The sequence below is a fragment of the Trichomonas vaginalis genome, chromosome V (genome assembly GCF_026262505.1).
Source record: "Trichomonas vaginalis G3 chromosome V, whole genome shotgun sequence".
Taxonomy (NCBI): Eukaryota; Parabasalia; order Trichomonadida; family Trichomonadidae; genus Trichomonas; species Trichomonas vaginalis.
The window spans coordinates 11,991,516-12,003,709 of NC_067207.1; the positions used below are offsets into that span (position 1 = coordinate 11,991,516).

The window sequence follows — 12,194 nt, forward strand, 5'->3', positions numbered from 1 at the left end:
CATAAAGAGAAGACTTCAAATTGAAATAACAGTTTTCTGAGATTTTAACACAAGTACCAAATTTTGATAGCTCTTTATTAGAATTCCAAATAAGTATCTTTATAAAAACTAAAGAAGCATTTTAATATGGAGTAATGTTCATTATAAGAAACAAAACATATTGTTGTGCAAATCTTTAAAGCTTAACAGCGTAGATCAATAACAAATTACCATTTCGGCAAGGAAATATACGGAAAACATCTTAATATATAGGCTTCCGTTCTAAAGTTATACTATTATTAAAGAAAATATAACTGAAGATTTTTTTGATTGTCTTTGGATATTGTTACATCCTAATATATATCAATATCCATAAATAACCATTGAACTAGTTCTTTTCTATTAATACAAAAATAATTTTGGAATTATCTTGGAGGCTCCAGAGTTTTTTGAGGTAAAATAAACTCACCAAATCCAATTATTGGAATCTCTTCTTTCTTGAGTACTTTTCCGACTTTGAAATTAGGGCAGATGATTTTATTACGATCTGTTAAATTATGCCAACGATTGTATTGATGAATAAGAAGAGGATCTGAATGCTTTGGACCATGCATTACGCCGTTATCATCTAAAATGCATTTCAGCTTTTTACAGCAAAAATGCATTGTTAAATATTCGGAATCACAATTTAGTTTGTGTATATCGAGTCCTGCGCTCTTGAATGTACCATTATAAAATAAATAATTATGATGAGCTTGATCTAAGCTGTGGCCAAAACATTCTGCCCATTTTTCAGTATTCAAGAGAATTTTAAGATATTCGAAGTACGCACGACTTCCCCCTATTGTAACTCCACTGCAAGATACTGTTTCATCTTCTATTCTATGCAGTTTCTGAGGGCCATAACATTGATTTATCCAAGATGAAGTCCATAAAGAATTCTTAATACTAACATGTTCAACAGTGAAATATAATTTGTTTCTCGAGATTTTCTCTGAAAAAGGATCTCCTTGGAATATTACATCAAATGAATCTGTATGCAGCACTCGATCTACTTCATTAACATGCTCTTTTAGCCATTGATATTCAAAATAATACCTTGATAGCTTAGGTGCAGACTTTATAACATCGTTTGTATATTTAACAAAAACTGGTTCAATGGAGCAAGCATTAAAAAGATAAAGCAAATCATTAGTTAGAGTCTTTTCTTCTTCCAAAAACAAAATAACACGCGCTTTAGATTGTGTTGATCTTAGAGTACGAATGAAGTATTGCAATCTCTTATATTCCGAAAGAGCTGATGTTAGTATTACATCTCTTGATGAAGAAGTAGTGCTATTTGATACCAGAGGTATATTGCATACTGGACACGTTAATATTTCTTTTTCTGATGAACTTTTACTTTTATATATTAGTATAGTACATATGGCTACCAAAACTATACAAGGAACAAAAATATATCGTTTAATAGTATGCAATAAATGTCTTGTTTTCTTCATCTGTCACTTTTTGAATTTCCCAAATTTAAATAAGAAAGAGACCCTATTTTAGTTCAGAATGAGTGATCCTAATTCTCAATCAACTAAAGTATTTACTCCAGGAGCCATTCAAGGAATGATCAAGAAAATAGACAAGGATGCAATAATTTCCCCTGATGCCGAAGTTTTAGTCCAAAAAATTGCGGAGATCTTTATCAATGATGTTTGCACAGCCGCTTTTGAAGAATGCAAACTCGAAGAATCTGATAGCTTGAAACCAAACGATATACATGTAATATTACAGCAGCAATTTGATTTAATGCTTCCAGGTGATATTGGAATCGATGACGATGAAAATCACATGGCAAAACCTTTACAAGATTATACAGACAAATTAATAGAAGTTAGAAAATATCTTTCAAGTCATCATGACGAATAAATTTGTTTTTTAATATTATAGACAAAAAAAAAGTAGAAGTTATCAATTATTATATTACATCCTATCATTTGCTACTACAGCAAGTGATAAAAGATGTTTTTGTTATGTTAATGATAAAAATAATATTAAATATTGAATCTTTTATAATCGTCAAGTATTATTTTACTCCTTTGGGATTGGGATTTCACCAGAGGCGATCTTCTTCTGAACTTCCTTTGGATCCATGCCATCAACATGAGCGCCCATAGCCTGAGCTGTGCCAAGGACTTCCTTAACTGTGCCAGCAAGTGTGCGAGCGCAGGACTTTGGTCTCATTGTACGAGCGATATCGATGATTGTGTCGAGGGAGAGGGAGCCAGAGTGCTTGACAGCCTTTACTTTCTTACGATCACGATGTGGTTCGTTGAGGGCAGCGATAAGGAGTGTAGATGTGGAGTTCTCGACTTCAACCTTGAATTCACGGTTCTGGACTGTGATCTTAACTGTAGCGCGGAAACCTTTGTATTTCTCTGTAGCCTTAGCGACTTCCTGAGCAACCTTTGGAGCTGGGACACCGAGTGGACCAAGCTTTGGAGCAAGCTTGGATGTAACACCGGTTTCACCACCCCAAACACGGCACTTGATGATAACAGCCTGATCAGCCATTCGAAAAGGCCAGGGGTTTACATCTACACAATTTTTAGGACCACAGAAAAGTGACAATATTATATGATTATAGCATTCTGCAAAACGATAATGAATAAATTATAACATGGAACCATGTATTAATTTTATTAGATTAGATTCACAAAAGAATATGTTTTATTATTTTCTTAATGAAATATGGAAGAGAAGATACATTTAAAACTAGATACGCATGCACTCTAGATAATAGGCTTTTTGATTTGCTAAGTTATCTATCTGAAATCAATGATTTTTAATTAATTGATCATTTTTTTTCACCACAGAAATGAAAAACATTTTTGAATAATTCTCCAAAAATTTTTGGTCAAATGACAGTTTATACCTTATTCATATGATGTGAATGCATAGATATAGTATAAATTAGAATAAAATTCCTTTTTATTCAGAAAATTTCAAAAAGGCCATAAATAAAAGATAATTATTTAGGTTAAATTTATAATGTATCGGATCTAATTAGAAGATACATGATATTTACATAGTTTTCACATCGGTTATGATTTTCTTTTGTTAATCATGTGGCGTTTTTCCAGCTTGGTTTTTATCCTTAAGATTGACACCAATTGAAATCAAATATTCAACAGCTTTAAAATGGCCATATATTGTTGCCAAAGGAAGTAAAGAGTGATTTTAAATCCGCATTGAACAATATATTTAACCAATTGTAGATGACCTTCTGCTGCAGCTGAATTTATTGAATTCCACCTCAAAATATTACTTTCTTCTGGATTTCCTCCTTATGAATGAAGATATTTAACTACTTCGAAGTGTCCAACAGTTATTGCCATTAAAATACAATTTGATAATTTGATATTTCGTTTTGGTGTGTATTATTTTCAGCTTTATATTTATTATTAATTTCGTTTTCAAGAACTTCAGTCCTGAGATTTAGGTTTAGAGTTTCGGATTGATTTGCAACACATTCTGTCCCATATTTTTGTGTAATATCTGAATTGTCTTTCTGTTATTATTTTTTATTGCAATATCAAGAGGGGTATTTCCAAAATCATCTTTTTCATTGATGTTTGCACCTTGTGAAAGAAGACGTTCAACTAATCTTGCGTTATCATATTTTGCTGCAGAATGAAGAGCTGTTTGTCCATTTTTATCTTTTTCATTGATGTTTGCACCATGAGATATAAGAATTTTGTCTATACCATTACAAAAACCATGTAATGCTGCAAGATGAAGAGCTGTTTGCCCAGATTTATCTTTTTAATTGATGATTGCACCATGTGAAAGAAGAAGTTCGAAAATTTCTTCATTCAGTTTATATGCTGCGATATGAAGTGCGGTGGATCCATATTTATCTTTTTCGTTAATATTTACGCCATGTGAAATAAGAAGTTCAGCTATTTCTGTATTATTTTTATATGATGCAATATGAATAGCGGTTTGTCCATTTTTATCTTTTTCATTGATGCCTGCACCATGAGAAACAAGAAGTTCGGCGATTTCTTTATGACTATATTTTATTGCTATATGAAGAGCGGTTTGTCCTTCTTCATCTTTTTCATTGATATTTACACCATGCGAAATAAGATGTTCTGCTGTTCCTTTCATATTTTTATATGCTGCAATATGAAGAGCGGTTTGTCCATTTTTATCTTTTTCGTTGATGTTTGCACCATGCGAAATAAGATGTTCTGCTGTTCCTTTCATATTTTTATATGCTGCAATATGAAGAGCGGTTTGTCCATTTTTATCTTTTTCGTTGATGTTTGCACCATGCGAAATAAGATGTTCTGCTGTTCCTTTCATATTTTTATATGCTGCAATATGAAGAGCGGTTTGTCCATCTTTATCTTTTTCATTGACTTTTGCACCATGAGAAATAAGAACTTCGGCTGAATCTTTTCTATCCACCCATGCAACCATATGAAGAGCGGTTTTCCCTTTTTGATCTTTCTCATTGATAATTGCACCATGTGAAATAAGAAATTCAACTATTACTTTGCTATTATGCCATGCTGCAATATGAAGTGCGGTTTGTCCCCTCTTATCTTTATCATTAATATCTACACCATGAGAAATAAGAAATTCAACTATTTCTATGCTATTATTCCATGTTGCAATATGAAGAGCGGTTTCCCCATTTTGATCTTTCTCATTGATGTTTGCACCATGTGAAATAAGAAATTCGGCTGTTTCTTTACTATTAATTTTTGTTGCAAGATGAAGAGCAGTTTTCCCATTTTTATCTTTTTCATTGATATTTGCACCGTGTGAAAGGAAATATTCCCAGAGGGATGGAAAATTGAACCTCATAGAATTAATAAAGCATTCATTAATATCATTCGTTTGTTCATAATAAACAAAATATGATTCAAGATTATTATAATTTATGCAATAATCTAAATTGATTGATATATTGTATTCATTCATCAAGAATGCAACAAAATCAATGTTGTGTGAAATGATTGCATACTTCATGCATTTTTCATCTGGTTTTTGATATTTCAAACATTCACTCATGATCTCTGGATTTCCACCTAAAAATGAAAATTTTAGACATTTTTCGGTTATTTTTGAGTGATACTCAGTTCTTAAGAACTTGAAACAATCAACTGCTCCGTAATAACAAGATAATTCAAGTAATGTATATTCTTTCTTAGTAAACATAAAAAAATTCTTTGAAGGCCGTTGACAATCTTCAAATCCTTCCCTTTCAGTGAATGAGATGAATGCTTCTTTGTTATTATCCATAATTGCTCTGTAAATTGTATTTTCAATATGAATATTGAGATTTCCTAAATTAATTTTTTTAAAGTCATCATATTTGCATAATATAATCCCATATTCTTTATAGAACTTGATTTTAGAAGTAGGTGGAATACCTATAACTCCTTTTATATGATATTCATCAATTATGAGTTTCGCAAGAGATAAATATGACTTTGTATAACGGCTATTATAGGGAATAAAATTTAAAATGTCTTTGACAATCAAGCTGGGGCGATATGCATTTGAATCTATCAGATTTGTTTTGATCATTTTGTAAATCGAGTTTAATTCTTCTTCATTTTCAGTTTTTAACCGATATAACGTATTATATGATTCGATGTAGTATTTAAAATGACTTCGAAATTCAATGAATTTATCTGGGTGAACATCTTGATTTGACATTCAAAAATTTAAGGGTTCAAACCGACCACTTATTTCATCAACTCTAAGACATCTTGCAGGTTCATGGGATAGATATCTTTCATTATTACCATACATAATATGATAGTGTTGGTTCATACTGATATATATGTATGATAGGTGAATATCAAATTTACCACATTTCCTTGAAGTGAGAGTTTTTTTTTAGTATTAGAAAAAAAAAGTTGTAAATACATAATTGGAAAGTTCGCCCCATAAATCAAATGATTTATTTTGAATATCATTAGAATCACAATTACAAGTCACACGAGACTATGCAATTTCCTTACTTGTCAAATGATTTTTTTAAAATGAAAATAGTAAATCGTGATATCACAAGAAAATAGAGAGAGAGAGAAAAAAAATTTAATTCAAAAATTAAACTTTCAAACAAATAATTAATCTAAAATATATTTTGATTTCAGCAAAGATCTTCTCTTCACGGAAGATACAGTTGCTGCTTTAAAGAATTGCATCCATCCCCATCCCCAAAGGAAATCTCCATTTGTTGGCTGAACTTCATCAATTCCTTTATAAACTCTAAGTAAAGAATCAACTTCTCGAAGTCTTCTTCGAACAAACTGACGATGCTTCATGCCATTGTTGCATCCAACAGCTAATCCGACTAATCTTGGATGATAAGCTGGAACTTGAGTGATGAAATCTTTATATTCTAAGAAAACTGCTTCAAAAGGGAATCTGAGTTCATCGGACATAACAAGTGGTATGCATCCTGTTCTAAATGAATCATAAAGCCTTTTTGAGGCTGGGCCATCTCCGTGAGGAACTGTGCAGAAATCACTATGTCGCATGAAGCTTTCTATATCAAATAGACCGGCATTATGTGTTGTAGACTTACGCATTGTCTGTATAACAGTGCTATGAGGTAAACTTTGAAGGAATCTTAATAATGCTCGTCGAATAACACGTGAACGCCGATCGAAAGCTTGTAAGTTGAATTGTCCTATAAGGAAAAGTCTCATTGGTCTATCTTTGGACTCAAAAGTGTCAATAATATCAAAATTAGAATTATAAGGCATTATTGTATTACGCCATACTTCTCTTGGCGTGAAAATAGTATAATTCCACTTCAGATCACCTAATGTTAACATTGATGAAAGGTTCTTTTCATGATCTGGAGTAATTGGAATATTATTATGGGTAAACAATAATTGTATGAATAAATGATCAACTCCATTATATCTTTGATAGTACGGGTATTTTGAGATCTCTGGTAAAACTATTCTATCAAGATCACAGTTCTTTCTGTGCATATTGAAAATTCCGAAATATGCTGGAGTATAAAACAAATCAGCTGTTTCTGGATCATCTGTACTGTAAATACCTTGTTTCAGAGAGTTATGTAATACTTTTTCGAAGTAAAAAGTATGTGCATTTTTTCTTGTTGTATTTACATCGCAATAGTTATTGAGACATCTTTTTTCTGTCCCATAAATCGAAATATTATATTTAAAGATCTTTAATGGCGGAAAGTTTTCGAGAAAAAAATAATGGTGTTTAGAAAACGCAGATTTTTCTATAACTGGAGATGGAAATAGTACTCGGAATAATTGAAACAAAAATACTGTTAGTATCACAGGAAACAGCCTCGTTGGCCGAATCCCGCCTTTTGAATGTCCGATTTTGGAAAAGGAAAAAGTGTCAACTGCAACAACAAAACGTTTTTATTCTATGTTTTCTCAAAAAAGCAACTCACACACATTAAATTCCAATTATTTTTGCTTAAAATCGGAGTCGTAACGTTTTTCAAATTTTTACTGATTTCATTTATGAAATGAAGCCTAACAATAGCAATAATCAGAACAATGTACCATATAAACCACAAAATGTTATCAAATTTATGGATGAAAAAGCGAGTAGTTCTCAGATTGTTGCGTGGACAGATCCCGGCGTGAAATCAACAAATTATCAAGTAGTTTCAGTTAATTCACTATATTTTGCATACTGTTCTTCAACTTCTTGCGTTGTTCGAAATATTGATACGTTTGAAATCGTAATGCAACCGACAACGAACTATATACCACCAATAACCCTCGATTTATGCAAATCTGATCCTGATTTACTTGCAATTTCATTCTTAAATAACAGAATTTCCGTTATTTCAATTTCTAAAAACTACGTTTTATCAATATATCAATTTGATGATCCAATATATAGTTTATGCTGGATATATGGTACAAAAATGATATACTGCTTTTCAAAATCATTTTCTAGGACTTTTATAATAGATATTGAAGCAAAAGAACTAACACCGTCAATAAGCTTTACAGATTCAATGCTTACTTGCGCAGTCAGTAATGAAAGCGATCCAAAGATTGTTGGATGCAATAAATTTGGCTCAATTCAACTTTATAAAAAGCTAAAACTTGTAGACAAAACAAATATTGATAAAGATATATGTTCGGTAGAGTTCGATCCGCTTAATAATAAAAATTGTTTGATCGCAACATCTAATGGAGACATTTATTTGTACCAAATTACGGACAAACTTAATTTAATTAACACCGTTTCAAGTAATTTGAAAATATCAAGTGCTTCATGGCTCCCTAATATGCCAGGACACTTCATTGCCTCTGATCCAAACATAGGAACGATAAGAATTTGGTCTGCAGGCTCAGAAGCACCGATACAATCATTCAATCTTAATCACAGTGGAACAATTCAGGCTGTTGCTCTCAAAAATCAAAATATTTTCACTGCATTCAATGATGGAACAGTTTGCGTTTATAATATTGAGAAAAAACAGACAGTTTACGAATCAATGGCTCCACATTCAGCAATGATTATCAATATGAGATGCTTAGAAAAAGATTCAAATATTCTTTTTACGAATTCATGCGATGGAACGTTTTGTTTCTGGGATTTGAATAGCATGAAATTACAAGATAGATTTGATCTATCGATGGCCAAGGTTTCAACCTCCTCTTCCGATTTAGCTCCTGATGGAGATACAATTGTTGCAGGAGCCACCGACGGATGGGTCTATGTTATATCCCAAAAGAAAGCAAAGATCATAGACAAGTCGCCATGCTTTACTTCAGGCCATGTAAAGTCGATTTCGATTTGTCGCCATATTCCAACAACAGTATTAGCAATATCAACCACTGGAAGGGCTACATTACTTGATATACCCAAGAAAAACCGTATTTGGACATCTCAAAACCAACAAGTTAAGATAGCATGTGGGGCATTTTCACCTCACAAGCCAGGCTGCTATCTTTTGGCAACTACAGATGGAATTTTGAATATATATAATAATACTGACACTATGTCAATTAGATTACCCGAATCTTATCCGACAAATATTGCATTCTCCACCAAGAACCAAGATCTTATTGCACTGACTTTCGAAGATGGCAGAATTGTTACTATTAATGTAGTTGACCTCACTGTTGTCCATCAATTTGTTGGAATTCATAATGGAGCTGCATTAAATTGCACTTTCCATCCTGTTTTCGATGATATCCTTATCAGTTGTGGCGAAGATTTCGCTATAAATGTAATGTCCATCAAAAGACAATCTGTAATCTCCAAATTTAACATGCATAACACTCCTATCCCAACAATTGCAGTTTCTCCATTATATCCATTATTATTGATCACCACATCTACTGATTCCACGCTCAGATTCCTTGCTTTGAATAGAGTTTTCATCAAATATCAAATTTCAAAATTATTCAAAGAAGAAATCCCACTTGAAGACAAAATGATGTGGATAACACCAATGCGAGGCGTCCAGCAAACAATAAAACTTGCTCACCGCATTGCAAAAGACCAAAAAATTTCATTCAAAATTGATGATCCACAACACATCAATGATTTAGTTCGAATGAGCTCCAAACATGTTGAGAAGATGCTCAAGACCAAAGACAACGTCTCTTTAATAAGACGCGCCGTCATATCCAAAGAGAAACAGATAGAAGCAGCAAAACAAGAGCTCAGAGCCGGAAACATCAGAAGTTATTGCGAACTGATGATGCAGGCAGGTGAAAAAGAGAAAGCAATTGCAGCGGCACCGGCTGTTTCCGCTGAATTTTGGCAAGAAATGATTGAAAAAGCCATGGAAGACATTTCTGACCAAAAAGAAAAGATTGCTTTATCTGTAGCACGTGGAAATACCGAGACAGCATCGAATACATGCGATAACTACCAGGATAAGCTATTGTTGAGCGTTGCTTCTAAGTCACAATTAATAAAAAAGCCACAAATTTCCCAAATTGAAGAGAAATCAATTGACAAATCATACAAATACATGGAAAACGAGTTCCTCAATAATGATTTGTTCATTGCTTACTCTATTGCAACCAAAAAAGCTAAAAAACTTCTAAAAGAAGGTGAAGTGGTCCAAGCTGGTTGTTGTTACCTTTCTATCGGCAATGTAAACAAGGCGTGTCACGTTTTTGTTAGACATGGAGCGCCGATTGTCGGGTATTTCGTTAACCAGATAACAAAAGCCAATTTGGAATTCGTTAACGACAGTACAAGGAAACTGATACAATATAATATTGTTGATTTGAAAAAATTACCCGAAAAATATGAAGATTATGTTGAATTATTTAAGAATTATCCAATTGTGACGTTCGATTCTTATGAGACAATGATCCAACATGCAGAGAACTTCAAGAATGCTGCAGTTGAGAATATTTCAAGAGATGAATTTGATTTCTCTTTGTTGGATGATCTTTTCAAGCCAATACAGTTTGTGCCTCTCATGTATATACCAGATTCTGATATTATAATGTTCTGCTCTTTGGTTTTGAGCTTTTACAAAGCATATTGGAAGAAATACTTTATAATTCTTCCAAAAATTGTTGACAAAGCAATTTTCTTTGCACAGAAGATCAACCAAGAATGGACAGAAAAGGTTCTTGAGATTCTTAAGACAATAACTGGAGATATCAGAAAATTGAATTCTAAAACTATTGAATCTGTTGGAAGGAGATCCCATAACTCTTCAAATTATACTCAACTCGGATACTTTGTTTCCAATGGCCAGCCTTACATGGTTGGAAATAAAGTCCTTTCGTATGAATTTGCTTTAATGTGGGCTGATGTGTCACCTTATCAGATATCAACAGAAGGAATATATCATATTTGTTTGTAAAAAAATATTTTTAATCAAATTTTGATTTTTTCATGAGCATTACATAGTTTTTTTTTGTCCCAGATTTTAATGAGGGTCCATATCAACACTTATATTTGAAATATTGTCTATGATGAATTTTTGCCTAATTTTGAATAGACTATTTGTCTTTTCAAAATCGAACAAACATTTCAAAAATTGAAATTCAAACCTCCAACACCCGTTACATTTCCACAACCCAAAAAATTATGCTACATTATATTTGTTGCAAATTATTATGTAATAGAAAAATAATTGTGATCTGCTTTTGTAATGGTGAGTATTAAATTTTTATTTAATTCTTGATTGTTTTGTGGTGCATCAACCACTAACACTTACTCAAATTTCTTGTTTAAGGTTTTATTTTCAGTGTAAATATATCTATCTCAAAGGATTCTAATTTTTGTCATGTTGGCGAAGTCAAAAAAGAATTTCACGGTGCATTTTATAAATATCACTTCTTGAGTCATTTTTAATGAATGTGTAATGCCATAATCAATTTGATGTTATTGGTCTTATAATATTCTCCAAACATTTTTCTGACAAAAGCTCAGAAAAAGTTTATATTCAAAATATATTAGTCACTTTTTGAGAGGAGGGACGACGATTAAAAAGTGAATATATATATTTTAATAGTTGCTTATTACTTTTTCGGGCTTATAAATAATGTATATATAATGTAATAGGTTTATATATATATATATAAGAGATTGAAATTGAATTATAAATAATCGACAAATTTTAGAAATGATCTGCTTTTTACTGATTGCAGCTCTTTCTATTCAGAAACTCGAACGAGACGAAGGCGATCTTCTAGAGTCAGTTTTAGACGAAATAAAATCACTGCGCCAGGAGGTAAATGAATTACAGAAATCCTTACCAAAAGAAAATTTTTATAATCACAAAATTGAAAAAGAGTTGCCACAAGCAAGGGAAGGAGATCCTCCATCACCAGCACCAACAATACCACCACCACCAACTCCAACACCAGAACTAATAGGTTTTGCCCTTTAAGTAATGTAAAATGATTATTAAATTATTTTATTTTTTATATATTATCAATCAATTCTATCAGCGCGAAGCGCCGATAGAATTAAGACAGTATATATAGAGGACAACACACACACTTTTTACATTATGAATTTACAGTAAATTATCATCCTATATTTATATTTTTCATGTCATAATTTTGATAGTTTTCGCTCAAAAATTTTAATCATATTTTAAGTAAACATATAATAGTATTCTTCATTATTTGGTTGGCGCTTTGCGCCAACCAAATAGTAAATAATTCAATTTTTCAAAAAATTATTTAATTTGGCCGAAGGTG

General features: G+C 32.1%; 7 protein-coding genes across 7 annotated transcripts; 3 read left to right on the top strand and 4 right to left on the bottom strand.

Annotated features, from left to right (window-relative positions):
- Positions 1-404: 404 nt before the first annotated feature.
- Positions 405-1,478, bottom strand: TVAGG3_0321110 (uncharacterized protein; the record flags this gene model as incomplete). The annotated part of the gene is made up of 1 exon (XM_001326713.1): positions 405-1,478. The coding sequence occupies one exon, from the start codon at positions 1,476-1,478 to the stop codon at positions 405-407; it is 1,074 nt and encodes a 357-aa protein (XP_001326748.1).
- A 46-nt stretch (positions 1,479-1,524) lies between these two features.
- On the top strand, positions 1,525-1,919 carry TVAGG3_0321120 (TAF12 domain-containing protein; the record flags this gene model as incomplete). The annotated part of the gene is made up of 1 exon (XM_001326712.1): positions 1,537-1,896. One exon carries the CDS (start codon positions 1,537-1,539, stop codon positions 1,894-1,896), a length of 360 nt encoding a protein of 119 aa, XP_001326747.1.
- A 91-nt stretch (positions 1,920-2,010) lies between these two features.
- Positions 2,011-2,575, bottom strand: TVAGG3_0321130 (ribosomal large subunit assembly; the record flags this gene model as incomplete). Its single annotated transcript, XM_001326711.2, has 1 exon — positions 2,059-2,541. The coding sequence occupies one exon, from the start codon at positions 2,539-2,541 to the stop codon at positions 2,059-2,061; it is 483 nt and encodes a 160-aa protein (XP_001326746.1).
- Positions 2,576-2,985: 410 nt separating this feature from the next.
- Positions 2,986-5,199, bottom strand: TVAGG3_0321140 (cyclin-dependent kinase inhibitor 2C-related family; the record flags this gene model as incomplete). Its single annotated transcript, XM_001326710.1, has 1 exon — positions 3,793-5,199. One exon carries the CDS (start codon positions 5,197-5,199, stop codon positions 3,793-3,795), a length of 1,407 nt encoding a protein of 468 aa, XP_001326745.1.
- Positions 5,200-5,964: 765 nt separating this feature from the next.
- Positions 5,965-7,431, bottom strand: TVAGG3_0321150 (macromolecule glycosylation; the record flags this gene model as incomplete). Its single annotated transcript, XM_001326709.1, has 1 exon — positions 6,120-6,995. The coding sequence occupies one exon, from the start codon at positions 6,993-6,995 to the stop codon at positions 6,120-6,122; it is 876 nt and encodes a 291-aa protein (XP_001326744.1).
- Positions 7,432-7,557: 126 nt separating this feature from the next.
- Positions 7,558-10,846, top strand: TVAGG3_0321160 (RNA splicing; the record flags this gene model as incomplete). The annotated part of the gene is made up of 1 exon (XM_001326708.1): positions 7,583-10,846. The coding sequence occupies one exon, from the start codon at positions 7,583-7,585 to the stop codon at positions 10,844-10,846; it is 3,264 nt and encodes a 1,087-aa protein (XP_001326743.1).
- A 692-nt stretch (positions 10,847-11,538) lies between these two features.
- On the top strand, positions 11,539-12,097 carry TVAGG3_0321170 (uncharacterized protein; the record flags this gene model as incomplete). The annotated part of the gene is made up of 1 exon (XM_001326707.2): positions 11,612-11,878. The coding sequence occupies one exon, from the start codon at positions 11,612-11,614 to the stop codon at positions 11,876-11,878; it is 267 nt and encodes an 88-aa protein (XP_001326742.1).
- Positions 12,098-12,194: the final 97 nt, after the last annotated feature.